Genomic DNA, 12,589 nt, shown 5'->3' on the forward strand with positions numbered 1-12,589 from the left:
CCCAGCAAGGGAGATGACCCCATATGACCCATCAGACCATGGTGAGGACTTCCCCTGCCTTCCAGAACCTTCCTGAGGGAGCTGGTGCTGGATAGGGGATATTGGGAAGCCAGCCCAGGGATCCAGAGCATTCCCAGGGGTGCCAGGGCAGGGCTGGCCTCTGCCTGCCCCTCCAGAGGCGAGGATTTTCTGCTGGAAGCAGGAGCTGGGTTGCAAGAGCCGTTTGCACAACAGGATCGAAAATAGGTCCAAGGTCAAGGCAGGGGGAGGAAAAAGAAACGAGGAATGTTCCTGTGCTCATGCAACACATCCCAGGTTTCATGGGCAGGGATTTCTTAATTCCTGTGCTGACATCCTTGTTTGCCTTCCCTGGGTTGGGAATGATCAGCTCTCCTTGCTTTTTACCATGTGGGAAGCCCCACATAACCCCAAACCTCCAGGATTCTGCAACCTCAGGATGAGTTTTGGCCTCTGTGACCTCCTGGGGATGGTTGTGTGTCAAACTGAGAATTTTCCTGCCAAAACAAACAGCAGTGGAAATGGAACTTTCTCTGGCAGTCGGGCTCAGAAGATGCCACTGCAGGAGGGTGTGGGGTGGCTGCTCTGGTTTTCTGGGTCATTCAAATGTCCTGACCTGGCCTTTGCTTCCCCTTCCCCTCTGACTGTGCAGCACCCACTGGCTCCACAGTCCCAGGACTCCATCCCAGTGCCAGGAATGGGAATGAGCCCTCTGGGCTGTATCAAGTACAAAATATCCAGCACTTCCTTAAGAGTCAACTACAGGGTGCAGCAAACCCAAAATATGCAGCAGTTCCAAACCTGACTTGATATTTCTGCCAAACTCTGATCTTGGCACAGGTTGTACCCAGTGGCCAGGGATCATTCCAGAATTCTGGCAGGATTTGTTCCTCTGTATTCCTGCCTGTGGCACAAACACAGAGTGGACCTCACCAGTAAGATCATCCCAGAATTGTTGTGGCTGGAAAGGACCTGTGGAGATCACCCTGAGCAGGCGACACAGGGACACATCCAGCTGGGTTTGGGATGCCCCAGAGAGGAGAATCCATCACCACCCTGAGCAGGGACACATCCAGCTGGGTTTGGGATGCTCCAGATAGGGAGAATCCATCACCACCCTGAGCAGGGACACAGGGACACATCCAGCTGGGTTTGGGATGCTCCAGATAGGGAGAATCCATCACCACCCTGAGCAGGGGACACAGGGACACATCCAGCTGGGTTTGGGATGGCTCCAGAGAGGAGAATCCATCACCTCCCTGGGCAGCTGCTCCAGGGCTCCATGGAAAGGCATTTTTCCTCAGGTTGAGGTGGAACTCCAACCCATTTCTCTTCCCTGACTCTTTAGTAATAATAATAAAATAATCATTACAAATGGAAGGGATTAAATAAATGTGTGAGTTCCTCTGTCTGGTTTGCAGCCTGGTCTAGGGGGTGTTCCCTTCCCATGGCACTGGGAACAAGATGGGAATACTGGGAAAAGCTTCCAACAGAGCAAGGCTCAGGAGTGTCCTGGGTTTTTTCAGAGCCCAGGAGGGCTGGGATTTAATCCTGGATTTATTCAGCCCTCTGTCTTCTAAACAACCCTGTTTTAAAATGTGCCTGGAAGCACATCCTTGCTAAGGAGTCAGGAAGTGGTGGAATTCTCCTGCCCATGGGGATCAGGCCACTTGTTTTCCTGAGGAATTATGGAAACAAATCCTTCACTCCTCCATCCACTGCTCAGGAATAATTCTGTAATTCCATGAACACGTGGGTTACCAACACCACACTCCATGAAAGTGGGAGTTGATGGGACCTCAGCTCCAGTTCAGGCTCTCCAGGTGCTGTTCCATCCCAATTCCCCATGGAATTCCAAGGACTTCACTTGAGCCAGGAGAGCAGAACCAGGTTGGGGCTGGAACCAAAGCCAGCCCAAGTATCCCTGCACCTCCATCCTGACCCAGCGTGGAGCTGCCATCAAAACTTCTCTGAACATCCATGGAATAAACCAATGTCCATGGAATACATCAACATCCATGGAATACAAAAATATCCATGGAAAAAACCAATGTCCATGTTGGTGTATTCCAATGTCAATGGAATGCATCAACATCCACGGAATACACCAACATCCATGGAATACACCAACATCCATGGAATAAACCAATGTCCATGGAATACACCAACATCCATGGAATACACCAATGTCCATGGAATACACAAATGTCCATGGAATACAACATCCATGGAATACACAAATGTCCATGGAATATAACATCCATGGAATACACAAATGTCCATGGAATAAACCAATGTCCATGGAATACACCAACATCCATGGAATAAAACAACATCCATGGAATACACCAACATCCATGGAATACACCAACATCCATGGAATACACCAACATCCATGGAATAAAACAACATCCATGGAAAACACCAATGTCCATGGAATACACAAATGTCCACGGAATATAACATCCATGGAATACAACATCCATGGAATACACAAATGTTCATGGAATACACCAACATCCATGGAATAAACCAATGTCCATGTTGGTGTGTTCCAATGTCTATGGAATGCATCAACATCCATGGAATACACCAATGTCCATGGGATAAACCAATGTCCATGGAATACACCAACATCCATGGAATAAAACAACATCCATGGAATACACCAACATCCATGGAATACACCAACATCCATGGAATAAAACAACATCCATGGAATAAAACAACATCCATGGAATACAACATCCATGGAATACAACATCCATGGAACACACCAACATCCATGGAATACACCAATGTCCATGGAATAAAACATCCATGGAATACAACATCCATGGAAAACACCAACATCCATGGAATACACCAACATGAGGATGTCCCTCCTGGTCAGCCACAAGTCCAAGATGGACACTCTGACACACACAGCACCCTGAGGGGGGCTGGTTTTGATTTCTCTTCTGAGCCCCAAAGAACCTTCTAGAAAGGCTGTGGCTGCTCCCCTGCCCTCCCCTTTTTATTCCCCTTGTCCCTTCTGAAGCTCCATGAAATCCCAGCACCTTTGCCCCAGAAGGGAAGGTCTGACAGGAGCACCCAGGTGCCCTTTGCATCCTTCCTTGGTCTCCTCTGCTTCCTGTGGACAGCTTGATCCCCACGTGCATTTCTTTCCTTTTCCCACCCTCCTGTTTCCTGCCCCTCCCTGCCCTTTCCCAGACAGGGTGGGGAGGTTTTAGGTGAAGAAATCCATCGAGGGGAAGGACAAAGCTGAGGGATTAAGGAAGGACACGCAAGTGGGGCAGGCATGTGGTCACACCTCCCCAGACTAATCCTCTGCTGGGACTGGACACCATGTCCTTTTACTCAAACCCTCTGGATGCATTTTCCCCCTGTGAATCAACCTCTTTTGGAATGTTTGCACCTCCCGTGTCCCGTGGCACCAAGGTCCCCCAGCTCAGCAGTGTGAAGGGGATAAGGTGAATCAGGAGATTCAGCACTTGGATCCACCTTCCAGGCCACTGTGGTGAGGAGATGAAAGGAAAAGGAATGAGACTGGAAAGCAGGAGTGCTGCTGTGGGAATTCAGCCCTGGCAGACGCTGAGCTGTCCCTGCCCACGGGAGCTGTGGCAATCAGTGGCCTCTGGCTCCTGCCAAACCCTGCTGCTGCAACTGCTGCTCTGCCTCCCTCTGCTCTGGGAGGACAGGACTTGGCAGGAAAATGGGGATTCAGTTTCCATGCCCTGGAAAAGCCAGGCTCTGGAGGGGTCAATTGTGACAAGTGGCAGGTGGGACAGGATGGCTGTGACCATTGCACACCTGGGCTGCAGCTCCTGGGAACTGTGTCCCACTGCAATCCCAAACAAAACCTCAGGTTTCCATGAGGCCAGACCACAAACCTTTGTCCCTCTGGTACCATTGAGAGCCTCACTTGCCAGCCTCTGGAGTCCTGTGTGGAAGTGAGGAGAACCTGGAAGCACAGAATGGTTTAGGTCAGAAAAGACCTCGAAGATGATGGAGTCCAGAGTGTAGCAGAGCAGCACCCATCCCACCCAAAGCCATGCTCCAAAGAGCCACATCTACATGGATGGCTTTGAAATCCCTCCAGGGATCTGTTCTGGGCACTTCCAATCCCTGAGCTCCCTTTCCATGGGGAAATTGCTGCTGCTGTCCCCCCTGAGCCTCCTTTTCTCCAGGCTGAGCCCCTTCCCAGCTCCCTCAGGAATTCTCCAGCCCTTTCCCAGCTCCCTCAGGAATTCTCCAGCCCCTTCCCAGCTCCCTCAGGAATTCTCCAGCCCCTTCCCTGCTCTCTTCTCCCAGCACAGAGTTCCAGCCATGCTGGTGCTGAGCAAACCCAGAGAAAATCCTGGGAGCCACAAGCACACTTTGGATTTACCTTGTGGAAATCTCAGCTGCCCTGGAGCCAAAGTTCACCATTTTCCCTCTCCTTTCTCACCACTTTTTCACACTTCCACAGCCAGCCCAACACTGATTTTAAACAATCTCATTTCCAAGGCACAGCAGTGCCTGTGCGAGTTCATTGCTGCGTTTGGGATCAGCTGAATTTACCCCAACGTGATTTCAGATTCTATAAATGGCTTTCCATTAAATCCCCCATAATATTCCTTTAACCCCTGGTCAATGTTTGGCTACCAGTGCCTATATTTAAATATGATTAGAGGAACTCTGCCTCCTGATGAAGCAATTCCATATAAAGCAAACTTACTGTAATTTAATTGTGTTGTGCAGAGCCACAAGGTCCCCCCTGAGCCTCCTTTTCTCCAGGCTGAGCTTTCCCAGCTCCCTCAGGAATTCCCCAGCCCCTTCCCTGCCCAGGACATGCTCCAGCCCCTCAGGTCTCTCTTGTGAGACCCCAACATGATCCTTCAGAGGCTTCAACTCCACGGGTTGTGTTTATCCAAGCAAATGCCAGGAGGACAAAAAACCCATTTGAATGTGATGGATCAGGACCCACTTTTATTTCCTGCCAGGGCCTGAAGGGGCTCCAGGAGAGCTGGAGAGGGACTGGGGACAAGGGAGGGAGGGACAGCACACAGGGAATGGCTCCAAAGTGGAGTTTGATGGGATCTTGGGGATTAGGAATTGTTCCCTGGGAGGGGCTGGGATGGAATTGCCAGAGCAGCTGTGGCTGCCCCTGGATCCCTGGAATGTTCAGTTCCAGGTTGGACACTGAGGCTGGAGCAGTGGGAGTTGTCCCCAGGACAGGGGTGGCACTGGGTGACCTTCAAGATCCCTTCCAACCCAAACCATTGAAAAAAAACAAAACAACAACCAATTAAACAAATCCAAAAATCCAAAATCTGAAGCCATTGCTGTTGTCAGTCATTTACTTTCCTTTCATGATGTTTTGAGCACACCTTGCCCTCAGGTGCCCACAGGTTTTGCAGTTCAGCTGCAGCACCAATATTCTGATTATAGCTGAAAGAAAGGGGAACCCCCCAATATTCCAAAGGGATCAGTGTGAGCACCTCAAGTTTCTCTTCCTCTCTCACATTTCAGGTGTCACTTCTGCTCTTCCCAGCCAGAAATATCCGTGTTTGCTTTTTCTGTGCAGCCAACACCCTCATTTATCCCCTGCAGCTTTTGCAACACATAAAACCATAGCAACAAAGCTGGGCACTGCAGCTCCTCCTGCCTCGCATTTCTCCATCCCTGCAGCCTGGGTGAGGCAGCAGAGCTTTTCCTGGCAGCACTCACTGCTCTCCACCACTCCCTGACCTGCAGCCAGGTCTCTTCTGCCACGTCCCAGGGAGAAGGATGAGAGGAGATGGTCTCAAATTGCACCAGAGGAGGGTGAGATTAGGGATTAGAAACAATTTTTTCCCTTGCAGAGAGGTCAGGGATTGGAATGAGCTGCCCAGTTTGTAGTCACTGTGTCTGGAAGGGTTCAGGATCACATCAGTCTGGATGTGGCCCTTGGGGACAGGGTTTGGGGTGATGCACAAAAGTCTCTTGGTGATTCTGGGATTCTGTAACTCTGGGATTTTTCTTCATTCACAATGATCCACCCAAGGTGTCCCTCTCCACCAGGAATTACAGACAGTGGTTTCTGACCCTCAGCCTTGGAGTTATTGGGATATTTAGAGACAGATATGAATATTTTGGGGTCCCTCTGGATAGCAGCCAGCATTCCAGCAGATCAGCTGTTCCTCTGATCCTATGGGAAAACAGGAGGGTCAGACAAACCCAGAGTGTCAGAACAGGTGATCAAACTCTGTAACACTGAATGAAGCCTCAGGATCTCTCAGGAAACCAAAATACCCCAATGGTTCACCCACTCAGCAGCCAAAGACCCCAAAAGAAGGCAAAACAGTTCCATAAGAAAGAAGCAATTCCCAAGGGTTTCCTCAGTTAAAAAGAAAACCCAGCCTGGAACAGGGCAAGACATCCAAAGTGCAAAGTTTGTTTATTGTAGAGGATGCAGGGAAACAATGGAATATTGGGAGAAAATGGGATCAAGTGCACTGAAAACTCCTCTGAAGGGCAATGTCTGGGGGAGATCATTATTAATAACACTCTTCTGCCATTCAGAAGAATCACAGAATCATTTAAAGAAATGGGAAAATCATGGGTGATCCCACTCAGGAATTCCATGATTCTATTATTCCATTCCATGATTCTATTATTCCATTCCATGATTCTATTATTCCATGATTCTATTATTTCATTCCATGATTCTATTATTCCATTCCATGATTCTATTATTCCATGATTCTATTATTTCATTCCATGATTTTATTATTCCATTCCATGATTCTATTATTTCATTCCATGATTCTATTATTCCATTCCATGATTCTATTATTCCATGATTCTATTATTCCATTCCATGATTCTATTATTCCATTCCATGATTCTATTATTCCATGATTCTATTATTCCATGATTCTATTATTTCATTCCATGATTCTATTATTCCATTCCATGATTCTATTATTTCATTCCATGATTCTATTATTCCATTCCATGATTCTATTATTTCATTCCATGATTCTATTATTCCATTCCATGATTCTATTATTCCATGATTCTATTATTTCATTCCATGATTTTATTATTCCATTCCATGATTCTATTATTCCATGATTCTATTATTTCATTCCATGATTCTATTATTCCATTCCATGATTCTATTATTCCATGAGATCAGGAGCATTTTGCTTGGCATCAGCCTCCATTCCAGACTAACATTAAGGTTTCCACCTTTCCTGCCCAAGACATTTGTCAGCTCCTCCTCCTGTTTAATCATTCCCACCCTGTGTGTCCTTGACCACCTCACTGCTCTCCAGCCTCAGCAAACCTTGAGCAAAGTGACCTTCAGGGGGACACACAGCATTTGGGATTGTTCAGGGAACAATTATATATATATCATTATATACATAAGATTATAATTATAATTCTATAATATTATTCAGGATTATTCCTCAGGGATCAGCACTTTTCCCACAGCAGGAGCAATCCTCCCTCTCTCTGGGTGTGCTGTGGATTCAGGGCCATCCCTGCTGTGTCCCTGTCCCTCAGAGGTGACATTTCCCAGGCAGGACTGGCTGTAAAATGAAAATGTGTATTTTGCACCTCAGTCCCACCATACTCCCCCTCCCTGGATGTCCCCAGCAGAGCAGGAGCTGTGGTCTCATTTCCCTGGGCAAATTCCTGCTCTCTCAGGTGTCTCAGAGCCTCTCAGAGGTGTCAGCACGAGCTCTTTGCCATAGAGTCAACATTCATTTATTCATTCATTCATTCATTCATTCATTCTCCTTTTTTTTTTTTCTCTCTTTTGATTTGGTTTTCTGGGGGTTTTTTAGGAAGTTTTTGTCTTTTCCTGCTCCAGCTCATGAGTGAGGCGCTCACAGAGCAGAGCTGGGGAGAGAAAGGAAAGGGAAAAAGGGAAAAAGGGGAGGGAAAAGGGGAAAAAGAGGGGAAAGGGAAAAAGGGGGAAAGGGGGTAAAGGGAAAAAAAGGGAAAAAAGGGGGAGGAAAGGGAAAAGGGGGGTAAAGGGAAAAAAAAGGAAAAAAGGGAAAAAGGGGGGAAAAAGGTGGAGGAAAGGGGAAGGGAAAGGGGAAGGAGAAAGGGAAAGAGGAAAAAGAAAAAAAGGAAAAAGGAAAAAGGAAAAAAGAAAAAGGAAAAATAAAAAAGGAAAAAGGAAAAAGGAAAAAGGAAAAAGGAAAAAGGAAAAAGGAAAAAGGAAAGTCAAACTTTGGGTGTTGAGCAGCCTGACTGCTCAGTGCTCACCTCTTGTGCCCAGATCAGCAAAGGAAATTATTGTTCTTATCACTGCTGGGGCTACTGGTTTATTCATAGAAACATGGAATTGGAAAGGACCTTAAAGTTCATCCCATCCCACTGTCCCAGCTTGTTCCAAGCCCCATCCTGGCCTTGGACACTTCCAGGGATCCAGGGGCAGCCACAGCTGCTCTGGGCACCCTGTGCCCACCCTCACAGCCAAGAATTCTTCTCAAATTATTATTATTATTATTATTATTATTATTATTATTATCATTATTATTATTTTACAGAGCTCATCTTCACTCTTCTGGCTCACCAAAAATGGAGCTGCATCCCTGTTTATTCCGAGGAAAGTTCTTTTCCAATGTCTAAACCTGCAGCACTCAGCACAAAGGCTCATTCCCAGATCCGACAGAATGACTGATGCAAGCTGTCAGCCAATATTTGACTTTCCAGGTGAGATTAGATTTAGCTTTTAATTGAATATACACTGAAAGCGTGCAGTGCAAGGCACTTCTTTCACAGGCAGCTGCTGCCAGCCTGGTGCAGGCTGGAGGCCCCTTAAAGACATCCCTGCTTTTTTTGGGGAGTTCCATCCCATTATCCAGGGGAGCTGGAAAATCCTGAATCTCCTTAGGAAGGACACAGCAAAGGTAAGCTCCTGTTAGCAAATCTATTTCTCTTGAAAAATGATAGCATCATGGGAAAAGCAGATTTTACAGACAGTAAAGACAGTTTGTATTTATATTTTATATTTTCTCATTTCTTTCATTAATTATCTTTATCCCCCATATCTCAGCATGTGTGAGGGGTCCACCTGCACGTGCACCTGAATCCTTGTGTGCACACAAGGCTGAATTCCTGAATTCCTGGATTCAAACACATCCCAGATGTTTTATTAGCAAGGAAAATTCACTGCCTCTTCCCTTTGAGTGCAGAGAACTCTTTGTCCTTGAGGGCTGGACTGGGAACAAAGAGATTTTGGGGGATTTCCACAGGTTTTAGGGCTTGGTTGGCCTGGAGAATGGAAGGAATTGCCCATATTGAAGTGGGAAGGCTGGGTGGGAATGGGATTTGTGTGGGAATGGGATTTGGTGGGAATGGGATTTGTGCAGGAATGGGATCTGTGTGGGAATGGGATCTTTGCAGGAATGGGATTTGTGCAGGAATGGGATTTGTGTGGGAATGGGATTTGTGTGGGAATGGGATCTGTGGAGGAATGGGATTTGGTGGGAATGGGATCTGGGTGGGAATGGGATCTGTGGAGGAATGGGATTTGGTGGGAATGGGATTTGTGCAGGAATGGGATCTGATGGGAATGGGATCAGTGTGGGAATGGGATTTGTGCAGGAATGGGATCTGTGTGGGAATGGGATTTGTGCAGGAATGGGATTTGGTGGGAATGGGATCTCTGCAGGAATGGGATTTGTGCAGGAATGGGATTTGGTGGGAATGCGATTTGGTGGGAATGGGATTTGTGCAGGAATGGGATTTGTGCAGGAATGGGATTTGGTGGGAATGGGATCTGTGTGGGAATGGGATTTGTGCAGGAATAGGATCTGTGCAGGAATGGGATCTGTACAGGAATAGGATCTATGTGGGAATGGGATTTAGTGGGAATGGGATCTGTGCAGGAATGGGATCTGTGTGGGAATGGGATTTAGTGGGAATAGGATCTGTGCAGGAATGGGATTTGGTGGGAATGGGATTTGTGCAGGAATGGGATTTGTGCAGGAATGGGATTTGATGGGAATGGGATCTATGTGGGAATGGGATTTAGTGGGAATAGGATCTGTGTGGGAATAGGCTGTGGGAGGGAAGGAATGCTGGAGGGGGATTCTCCTCTGTGGCACACACATCTGGTTCATGGGGTCTGAGCAGCACTGGGATCTGAATTTTGGGATGAATGGGATCAAACGTGGCTTTGAGCACCAGGCAGGGTCTCTGCCCCTTTGGGGACTGTCCCAAATGTCCCTGAGGCCACTCCAGCATGGAGCATTCACATCCCTGCCGTGTCTTTGTCTTCTCCTCAGGAAAAATCCTTCTTCCCTTGGAATTTAACCCCTGTAGGGAAGGGACAGTGCCACAAACCCTGTGACAGAGCCATGGGGGCCTTCAGCAGAGTGTTCCACAGAGCAAAGGGACCTGGGTGGGCAGCAGGATGAGCAGAGGGATGGAGGAAAGGCTGGAGCAGCTGGGATTGTTCAGCCTGCACAGGAGAAGCTTTGGGCTGAGCTCAGGGTGGCCTTGCAGGGCCTGAAGGAGCTGCAGGAAACCTGGAGAGAGACAATTCCCAAGGGCTGCAGGGACAGCACACAGGGAATGGCTTCACTGTGGGGTTGGATGGGATCTTGGGAATCAGGAATTGTTCCCTGGGAGGGGCTGGGATGGAATTGCCAGGGCAGCTGTGGCTGCCCCTGGATCCCTGCAATGTTCAGTTCCAGGTTGGACATTGGGACAGTGGGAGGTGTCCCTGCCATGCTGGGGTGGCTCTGGGTGATTTTAAGGTCCCTTCCATCCCAAACTATTCCATGATTCCGAGTAGGACCTTCTTAGGTCTCTGAACATTCTGAACCACTCAGAGATGGGGATTCTCAGCTGAGCTAAAACTGCACCTTCAAGTGTCACAGGGTGTCTGTTATTAGATAATTGTCATAACACTGACAAAATCCTCCAACTCTTTTAATACAGACTTCTGATTAAAAGGAAAATTTTCTTGTCTTTAGCAGCAGAATTGGCAAGGATGGCCAAGCTGCAAAACTTCACTTGGGCAGTGGAACACATTTTCAAGGAAACCTTCCTGAATTACATGAACAACTGGAGGAGAAACATGACAGAGGCAGCAAACAAACTGCAGGCTGAGGTGGCTGCTGAGAACTTTGACTACGTTATCCTGTATCTGATGGTGATGATTGGGATGTTCTCCTTCATCATCGTGGCCATCCTGGTGAGCACTGTGAAATCCAAGAGGAGGGAGCACTCCAACGATCCCTATCACCAGTACATCGTGGAGGACTGGGGAGAGAAGTACAAAAACCAGGTTCTGAATCCAGAGGATCTCAAGTGTGTGATCCACGAAAACCTGGGGGCAAGGGATAAAACGAGCCCAGAATCACCTTGACTTGCTGGGAATGCCAGCAGTGAGGGATTCGCAGGGAACTCACTGGAATTCCAAAGAGCTGTGGAAGTGTTGATTAAATTAACACACAGGTCAATGGATAACGGAGTCCTGAGGAAATCAATGTGATGGCTCCCGTGAGGACCTTGGGAAAGTCCAGGAAAAATCTATGATTGTGCTTCCCTTTGATATTCTGTCCTTTAGGAAAATAAAGCCAAGGATGACTTGATTATTTGAGCATTTTTTTTAAATCCACAAGCAGATCTGGATCTCCTCACCTCAGAATAACTGTGAATTAGTGGTCAAAAGGGCTGATTCAGATCCAAATTGTGTGACTTAAGCCCATCTTAAAAGTAAATTGAAAATATCCAGTAAAATCTCCAGTCTCCATGGACTGACTGAACAATCAGGGAATGAATCACAGGAGGGACCTGATACCTGCACACATTCACTGCCAAATCCTTTTTAGTGATCTGATTCCTGTTTTCACTCATGTTAAATAATAAATGCCAAAGGGCTTCTTTTCTTTTGGGAGCCTTTGGCTTGTCTGGGGGACAGGTCTTGAGATTTGAGCTGATACCATCAGATGTGCTGGAGGTGTTAAAGAAAGGCTGAAGGAAGGGATTCTGCTCTGCTCTTGTGAGACCTCACCTGCAGAGCTCCAGATCAAAAGGTGGAGCTGCTGGAGAGGCCAGAGGAGGGCACGGAGCTGTTTCATGGAGCTGTTCCATGGAGCTGTTTCATGGAGCTGTTTCACAGAGCTGTTTCACAGAGCTCCTCTGCTCTGGAGCCAGGCTGGGACACCTGGGGGTGACACCTGGACAGGAGAAGCTCCAGGGAGAGCTCAGAGCCCTGCCAGGGCCTGAAGGGGCTCCAGGAGAGCTGCAGAGGGACTTCTCACATAGTAATGTACTGACAGGACAAGGGGAAAGGGCCTTGAGTTGAAGGAGGGCAGGTTTATGTCAGATGTTAGGGAGATATTCTTTAGTATGGGGGTGTGGAGGGGTTATGGACTCCCCATTCCTGGAAATGTTCAAGGGCAGGCTGGACAGGGCTTGGAGCAACCTGGAACTGAACATTCCAGGGATCCATGGACAGGATCTGCTCTGGCAATTCCATCCCAGGGAACAATTCCTGATTCCCAAGATCCCATCCAACCCCACAGTGAAGCCATTCCCTGTGTGCTGTCCCTGCAGCCCTTGGGAATTGTCT

At 47.7% G+C, this 12,589-nt stretch overlaps 1 protein-coding gene across 2 annotated transcripts; it reads left to right on the forward strand.

Moving 5' to 3' along the window:
- Positions 1 to 8,634: 8,634 nt before the first annotated feature.
- On the forward strand, positions 8,635 to 11,533 carry KCNE2 (potassium voltage-gated channel subfamily E regulatory subunit 2). 2 transcript variants are annotated; one of them, XM_033052945.1, is made up of 2 exons: positions 8,635 to 8,715; positions 10,986 to 11,533. In XM_033052945.1, the coding sequence occupies exons 1-2, from the start codon at positions 8,676 to 8,678 to the stop codon at positions 11,378 to 11,380; spliced, it is 435 nt and encodes a 144-aa protein (XP_032908836.1). In that variant the 5' UTR covers positions 8,635 to 8,675; the 3' UTR covers positions 11,381 to 11,533. The 2 variants fall into 2 exon arrangements, with proteins under 2 accessions (XP_032908836.1, XP_032908837.1); XM_033052946.1 differs by lacking the exon at positions 8,635 to 8,715 and adding an exon at positions 8,799 to 8,912.
- Positions 11,534 to 12,589: the final 1,056 nt, after the last annotated feature.

The sequence above is a fragment of the Catharus ustulatus genome, chromosome 2, assembly GCF_009819885.2.
Source record: "Catharus ustulatus isolate bCatUst1 chromosome 2, bCatUst1.pri.v2, whole genome shotgun sequence".
Lineage (NCBI taxonomy): Eukaryota > Metazoa > Chordata > Aves > Passeriformes > Turdidae > Catharus > Catharus ustulatus.

Coding starts and splice junctions, on each gene's coding strand:
- KCNE2 (XM_033052945.1), top strand. CDS start 8,676: ATGACTGATGCAAGCTGTCAGCCAATATTTGACTTTCCAG. Junction 8,716..10,985: donor GCCAATATTTGACTTTCCAG/GTGAGATTAGAT, acceptor TCTTGTCTTTAG/CAGCAGAATTGGCAAGGATG.